The sequence below is a fragment of the Macrosteles quadrilineatus genome, unplaced genomic scaffold, assembly GCF_028750875.1.
Source record: "Macrosteles quadrilineatus isolate MER2022 unplaced genomic scaffold, UCM_ALF_1.0 Scaffold_2__2_contigs__length_208266976, whole genome shotgun sequence".
NCBI lineage: Eukaryota > Metazoa > Arthropoda > Insecta > Hemiptera > Cicadellidae > Macrosteles > Macrosteles quadrilineatus.
In genome coordinates this window covers 143,962,922-143,971,160 of record NW_026542595.1, presented here as the reverse complement: position 1 = coordinate 143,971,160, position 8,239 = coordinate 143,962,922, and the positions used below count along the sequence as shown (strand labels likewise).

The window sequence follows — 8,239 nt, the reverse complement described above, 5'->3', positions numbered from 1 at the left end:
TGAACTGCAGCATCCTGTCTACAAGCTGCTCCTAAGAAAGGTGTCTACCATGAAAATGGGTCATGTATTTAAATCCCATTGAAATTATCATGACATGGCTTTCTTCGGTTTCAAAAACAAAAATGCAAAAACAGTAGGCAAAAACAAGTACAGACGCCATTATGGCAAACATAAAGAGTTCTCTGCCGCTCTCAAATAAGAGAAATAAAGAGTTTAAAGGAGCCTGAATGATCCAGCAACTATAATGCTACCAGTACACTATCGCCGAACATTCGCCCGAATGTTTCGCCGAATGTTCGGGTCAGATTGCGACCACGAATGTTGACGAATGCGCAGCCCGAACCATCCCGAACTAACCAAGTACACTATCGGCTAACTTCGGCCGAACTGTGCTGAACCCAATATTGCGTATTCGCGGCAAAACATTCGCACCAAACTTTGTGCAACATGGACGCTAACGTCAGAGACTATTCTAGATAATTATAGAGGAAATTCTATAATTTCCGTTTGGTGTTAGACACCACTTGAATGTATCCTAAGATTCTTACTTCTCTGTGGCTTAATAATTTAAAATGAATGCTTGCTTTTTTTATTAAAATTTTTGTTTTATTAAGCGATACTTAATATATGTATATATTCAATTAAATTATCCCACGGCCACAGAACAGGCTCACTATGGTACAGTTCCAAAAATAACAGTGTTTCCTCATTAGAACACTCCGTACTTTGTACAATTAATTTATCTATATAAGATCTAGTAGAAAATAATTAAATAACAAAAACTAAAAGTAACTCTAACTACACAACCACTGCAGTAAATACTGTATAAAGAGAGCGTCCGTGACTACGAATGACAGCGAGTGTGTACTGGCAATGTTCGTGCCCGTCTGCGCTCGGCATTCGTCCTAGTTCGTCTCCTTTGATTCGTGCCGGGAGACCGCCAAAAAAGCGAGCGCACCCGAACACGAATGTTGGTGATGCGAACTACCCCAAATGTACACGAGCACACCGAGTACACTATCGCGTTCGTCTTAGTTCGCCTACATTCGGCGATAGTGTACTGCAGGCATAAGGAGGCAAGGCATAAAACAGAGAAATATAGAGGACTAAGACAAATGCATAGGTACCTCTCTTGTAAGGTTTAAGTTGATTTTAATTTATAAATTTTTTTGTTTATTTACAAAACAAGAAAAAACCTAAAAAAGAAAGTTTAAGTTGAAGTAAAGTTTATTTAAAACTTTTTTAAATCGCAAATAATGTTTTTTTTTACGAATTTTCAAATTTATTTTATAAATATTGCATTTTATGGGTAAACGGTTAATTATATCGAAATATTCTTCATACAAAAGTTGTAGCTCTTTCTTTGGCAAACATTCTTTACTTCAATGTTCTTTTATAAGATAAATAGTTTTTGAGTAATCGGGGAAAAACTGGTTTTTGGACGCCATTTTCCAAGATGGTGGCCGTAGCACAAGTTTTTTTTTCGAGGACTTTTAGTATGTTATTCCGGAAGTAAAATTCAATATACGTACCAAGTTTTACACTTATAAGAGTTTTTTTAGGTAATGGAGAAATTTTGATTTAAAATGACTACACTAATGTCTTATGACCTTGTCTTTCCAACTAATTATTATAAGAGAACCTTTTTTTAAGTCACAGAAAGGAGAATTTTATTTATATTTCCCACATTGTTTAAAAGCATGGTTCATAGGCATGTTTATTGTTACAATTTATAGTTTTATTGCAAATTGGACCTCAGAAATTTAAGGTTTTTAAGTTATTAAGACTGAGTTTTGTACATAGAATTGAAGTTGAGCAAAAATTAAATCCTCCTTCAGTACAGTATGTCTATTAAACTTCTATTGGGTTGAAGTAGTTTTCTTTACGGTTACGATCCATAAAAAATACACAAATAGCAGTTGTAGTAAAATTGTCATTTCTTAAAACAAAATGTTTTATTCTCAGTAAACAAAATACTATTAAACAACCCAAAACAAACATCACTCATGGAATGGGAATCAATAAAACACATTGGTGGAAAAGATATCTGTTTTTCTCTCCAAAATATGTATTTATTCAATCTAAGACTTTACATTGTATCGAAAAAGTCATAAAGTTCTTTTATTCAATAGTAATTCATCTTTAACATGACAACAGAACCGCTTCTAAGTACTTTGACACAAGGAAAATAAGGTTAAGTACAAATGAAACAGCCTACAGTACAATTAACAATAACACGCAAGTTGCAACTGGCGAACACGGACATCGTAACTGAAGCTAAGCGACTACAGTGGTTGGGTGATTGTACTGTAAGGCTCATGAGAAGCTTCAGGTCGCAACTATGGACTTACGACACGCTCAGTGAGATCATTGTAACCTTTTGTAACGATTTACAAACTGGGATGGAAATTTTACAACGAAAAATTCACACCGGTAAAAGTGGTCACCATGAAGAGTTTTTTGACAAAAGGTTACGTAGGAACATGTATTTTCACAAGGTCAACAAAAATTTCACAACAACTAATCGATCCATAGTTACAGCTTCAACATAATCTTTGGTTTAGGGTTGAATATTGTCGCCCACAATTAAGATGAATAACACAACGATTGTAACACATAAAACAATATATATATTTCTTACACTAGATTGTAGCTTTTTAGCACAAGTATTGGATGTGAACGTGTAGCATGTAGGATAACATTTTTTATTGGTTTGTTAATTTTTTATGAAATAGTAAAAACATGAAAAATGTGATACGATTCGACAACCTTTGACTTTTTTATATGAAAAGAACGTTTGTTGACATCAAATACAACATAAGCTTTAGTAAATTTGTAGTAGACCATTTTGAAAAAAATAATATGTTTTAAATTCAATAAACAATAGCAGAACTGACCCAGCATTCAGAAATAAATTGAATTACAATTAATGACTGCTGGCGAACATACAATAGATAAAATTATATTATAAAATGCAAAATGCAAGTTAAACAAATTGAATGTATATTAGTGTTGTAAAAGTGTTTTTATAAAATGTTTCACTCAATTTTAAAACGTTTTTAGTGCTTCAGTGGTTTTATTCAATTAATTTGAATGCAGCAAAACATAAATAAAACAATTAATCTCCAACAAACATAAACAATAACATTACTGTCACAAATAAAATATAAACTTATGATTCACTGGAAAACATTATACATTGACATTAATAAGAAACACATTGATTTTGAATTAAAGAATTCAATAAGCGCTAAACAATAAATTATTAAATACAAGCTATTCAATAGCATAACATTATTTCATGTAAGATTTCTATAAATTAGATTGTTTGGATAAAATGGAGTACTAAAACCTTAGAAGAACAAAATAGCTGACAATTAGTTTACATATAAAATTATTTCTATAAATTAGGATGTTTGGATAAAATTAAGTACTAAAACCTTAAAAAAAAAACAGGATAACTTGATGATCAGTTTACAGTAACCATTGGCTATACAATAACCACGTTCACCATGAAATAGCTTGTGATAAGAGCCTTATGAAGCTACATCAAAGATAACACTTAGTGATAATAATAAATAATAATGTATAATAAAGTAACACATGGTCTTAATTAATAAGGCTTTCCGCACTCTTCTAACAACAAAAACCTTAACTTTCAATTCCTTTGAAGTGATGTTCACTATGCGGCAAAGAAAAAATACAAACTGGAATATGTTTTACAGAAAGGAATATGAGTAACTTATAGAAAAGCCATATATGTAATAACAAATACATGGCACTAAAGTTTGCAACTCAATAAATTGCATAAATTCCCCATAATGACTACTCAATAACTACGTAAAAGGGTTTAGATCTTTCTGACACAATAAAAATAAACACAACAAAAAAACGTCCACTGACTTATAACATTAATGAAACACAAAAATTACATACACATGTTACAAAAAGAAACTTTAAATAAACAAAAACACTCTCAAATAATTAAAACCGCGATATTACGTATCGAATACAACATTCAAGCTCAATAATAAACAATTTTCGAGTATTGCCAGAAAAATCTAAACCTTCTAAAACATATTAGAACCGACTACATAAAAACTAAACATCGCAGCCTCATCTAAATCGTACAAATTTTATTTGTACATTCGTAATTTGACTATTTTGATATGAACGAACGACTCCAAACCGTTTATGAAAGGCCAAAGGTGGTTCCGATATACTAATCTTGATTTTACGATAAAACAGCTACGACGTATCTAATCACTTCACTGGGGTGGCTAAAACAAAACTAACAAATTTGTCCGAACACACGATGTAAAACAGTCACATAATTTAACTATAAATCACTGTTTTCCAAAATTTTCAACAACAACGATTTACTATCCAATCCGTCGAATGTCTCTAATTGGTCCATAAAAGATCAGTCAGCATCTGTGGATCGGGCGTTTGTACAGAGGCGATAAAAACACTACTCGGTGCGTGGCACTGGACCGGCACTTTAACAACACACTGGTAACAAAATAAAACAACTAAACCGACGTAACTAGCAATAAATAAACATGACCATATATCAGACTTGATTCTTCATCTATTTGGTATAATCAAAAGAAAACGATAAAGAAGAAAACAAAAATCGGGTTCCAACCCGTAAGACTTCTAGCGTGAAGACAAAAATAAACCACAAAATAATAATGAACGACTAATCAAACAAAACACTAAATTATAAGGTGAACTCTCTGCAGGTAGGAACAAGTGGTTAGTATGGCTTAGAGATTGATTGTCCTTTCTTGCGCTTGATCTCCACTTTGAGTTTCTTGCCCCCGACGTGGTACCCGTTGAGGTTCTGAATGGCTAGTTGTGCGCTCAGAATGTTGTCGTACGAGACGAAACCTGCAACAAGCATTACATCTAATGCACGCTGCCCACTGCACAGTACACTGTACTAGTATATTACGTTACTAGTGTGGAAAATAGTTGTTTACTGGATGAGTATGGTAAACACATTTTGGACGAGTGACATATGATATTTATGCTTTAAAAGCTAACCTAACAATGAAAAAAATGTACAAATCCTATACAGTATATTCCCACCCACTTAAGGATTTAACAATCATAACTTAACTTTCAAGAGAAGTTATGTTTTTGTTTATAACCACTCATTGCCAATTGTTGGTGTCCGGTAAAAATGTATTACCATGTCACAGAGTACACAAATGAAACCCCATTTGATTTTGCAGCTGGCTAACAGCAGTTTCCGAATTTAAATTTTTGCGTGGAAAGTCCATAAACTAAGTAGTGTTGTGAAATAGTAAGTTACTAGTCCTGAAAATAGGTGTTTACCGGATGAATGTGGTAAACACATATTGGACGATTGACTTACAATATTTTACACCATACTACTGCTAACCTAACAATAAACAATTTTTACTAATCCTTATATATTCCAATCGTCTAAAAGACTAACAATCTCTATTCATATCCTATAAGAGAGGTTATGTTTTTGTTTATATTTACTCATTGCCAAATATAATCAGTTGGTTGGTGTTCAGTAAAAGCTTATTACAGTACAGTAGTATGTAATTAATAGTTATTTGTGTAACTAGTGAGCAAAGGCCTTTTGCACTTGTGTTACACATTATATTTTTCCTACAGTCACTATAAAGCATATAAATAATTAGTCTTTCAAACACTATACAACACGTTTTTAGGTTCAGCTGGCAACAAAAATAGGTACCCTAGAGAAAGTAGTCCCCGGTCCGTATCACTCCGCTATTTTTTCCTCGGCAAGCAATGTGCTCCGCGACTTAAGAAAATAGTTTCGTATATTTTTGTAATTTGCAGTGGTTTCCGTGCCTAAAAAAATGCTTTAAGGGTATTTTCTTGTTTATTAAGATCGTAGGAATGTTTTAAAAACGTTTAAAAGAAAATTCCAGAAAGTTCAGAAATACCGAAAAGAGAACATAAACTATAAACACGAAATGACAGGTGAAATCGTAGTTATAATAGTCAATCAGCTGCTCATAGTATTATTATCCAAGTGTTGCCAACCTATTTCCAAGCGTACACGGATTACGTGCATAATAGAACCACGCTGTTTTGTCTTGTTTCGTTGGAGTCCTGATGTGCGCCAAAGTATAAACCGTACGACAAAGTATAAACCGTACGACAAAGTATAAATATGCAGCAATTAGCAGCTTTCTGTACCGTACTATAAACAGTACAAGGAAGCCAACTTTGTCGGGTGACTGTAGGAAAACCCCATTTTGTTTAAGCTGGTGGCAAACAGCTGTTTTCAGGACTAAATCTTTGCATGGGAAGTTTGTTAAAACAGTGTATTGTGGCGTAAAAAGTATTACTTGTAATTTACTGTATTATACTGTAATAATACTGTAATAATTAACTGAAAGAGCCTGTGACAAATTTTTTTTACCAATGTCAGATAAGATGTTTTTTTGCCCATGTCAGATAAGATGTTTTTTTGCCCATGTCAGATAAGATGTTTTTTTTGCCCATGTCAGATAAGATTTTTTTGCCCATGTCAGATAAGATGTTTATTTCACCCGTGCCAAAAAATAAGGTGTTTCACAGAAGAGAAGGATTATTATACTATAATGTTTTATACAATAATGTTTTATACAATAATGCTTTGGATCCACCTTAACTTAAAATAAAATAAGAAATTCATTTATCTGATTTCAACAACTTCAAGAAAATATTTTGATCAAATTAGTGTATAAATTCATATTTATTCAGAACGTTACATTAGAAATAGCTTAAGGTCAGTGTATGAAACTAAACAGTTTATTTTCTTATTGATGACATGTGCTCCATACTTGGTGGTTAGCTTACTTGCCACTTATGACAATGCAACTGGTTAAGAACAAAAGAAATACAATACATTTATGAAAGAAAATGAAGCTACTGTATATATTGGCACTGGCAGGTTATTAAGGGACAACTTTCATAACATTGCTTGCCAACAGTTGAAAAGTTTTAAGAAATAATGACAAACTAAAAAAATGTTTCATGAATGTTTTCAACAACTGAAATTAAACATTGAACAATTCCATACCAGCAGTTCATGAGTGGATACTTTTCAGAGTTAAACACTTCTTAGGCACAAAAACTTAATAATGGTTTAATTTACCCCTGTCAATATGGTCCTTGCGTAGTTTGTCACTACTGCAGTTTGGTGCTCGTGGAGCACATCATCAGGTGAAGGTCACAAAAAGTTAAAACATTTTCCTCACGTGAAGGTCGTCAATATAACACACCGAAAAAACACATAACACAAGAACAGTACGAAAAAACATTTGAACTTGGCCAATACATTAAAGACGTTACACACGGGGTCCGGCGCCGGTAGAAGGCAAGTCATGACTGACGTGTGTTGTACTCGGTAGCCCCCCCGTCCTCACTTCTCTTATCAGAACCTTTTCTTTGGTCTTGTTCCAGGATGTGAATGGCGGTATTATAAATAATGTTTGACTGGAATGAGAGTTGTTTGTTTAAAATATGGTTTGGATGTACTTTAGCTGCTCGGTAAATCTCAAATTCTTCGATGGTGTCCATGTATTTACTTTTATGACAAGTATGCATTACTTCTAAATTTGTTTGTATATCGGTATAACTATGGTTTGAATAAATCAGCTTTTGCCAACCATATCATTGATTCAAACCATAGTTATACCGATATACAAACAAATTTAGAAGTAACGCATACTTGTCATAAAAGTAAATACATGGACACCATCGAAGAATTTGAGATTTACCGAGCAGCTAAAGTACATCCAAACCATATTTTAAATGAACAACTCTCATTCCAGTCAAACATTATTTATAATACCGCCATTCACATCCTGGAACAAGACCAAAGAAAAGGTTCTGATAAGAGAAGTGAGGACGGGGGGGCTATACCGACTACAACACACGTCAGTCATGACTTGCCTTCTACCGGCGCCGGACCCCGTGTGTAACGTCTTTAATGTATTGGCCAAGTTCAAATGTTTTTTCGTACTGTTCGTGTGTTATGTGTTTTTTCGGTGTGTTAAATTGACGACCTTCACGTGAGGAAAATGTTTTAACTTTTTGTGACCTTCACCTGATGATGTGCTCCACGAGCACGAAACTGCAGTAGTGACAAACTACGCAAGGACCATATTGACAGAGGTAAATTAAACCATTATTATTGTTGCTGTATGGTCCAGAGTCTACCCATCATGAAACAAAAACTTAA

The 8,239-nt window shown here is 33.5% G+C and overlaps 1 protein-coding gene across 18 annotated transcripts in view; it reads right to left on the bottom strand.

The window, feature by feature from the left end:
• Positions 1-2,046: 2,046 nt before the first annotated feature.
• The window catches only part of LOC128986310 (CUGBP Elav-like family member 1), a 767,482-nt gene continuing 761,289 nt past the window's right edge, over positions 2,047-8,239 (bottom strand). For all 18 annotated transcript variants that reach the window (XM_054406611.1, XM_054406613.1, XM_054406622.1 and 15 more), the window contains one exon: positions 2,047-4,893. In XM_054406611.1, the coding sequence (XP_054262586.1) occupies positions 4,760-4,893 (134 nt within the window). In that variant the 3' untranslated portion in view covers positions 2,047-4,759. The remainder of the gene's footprint in view (positions 4,894-8,239) is intronic.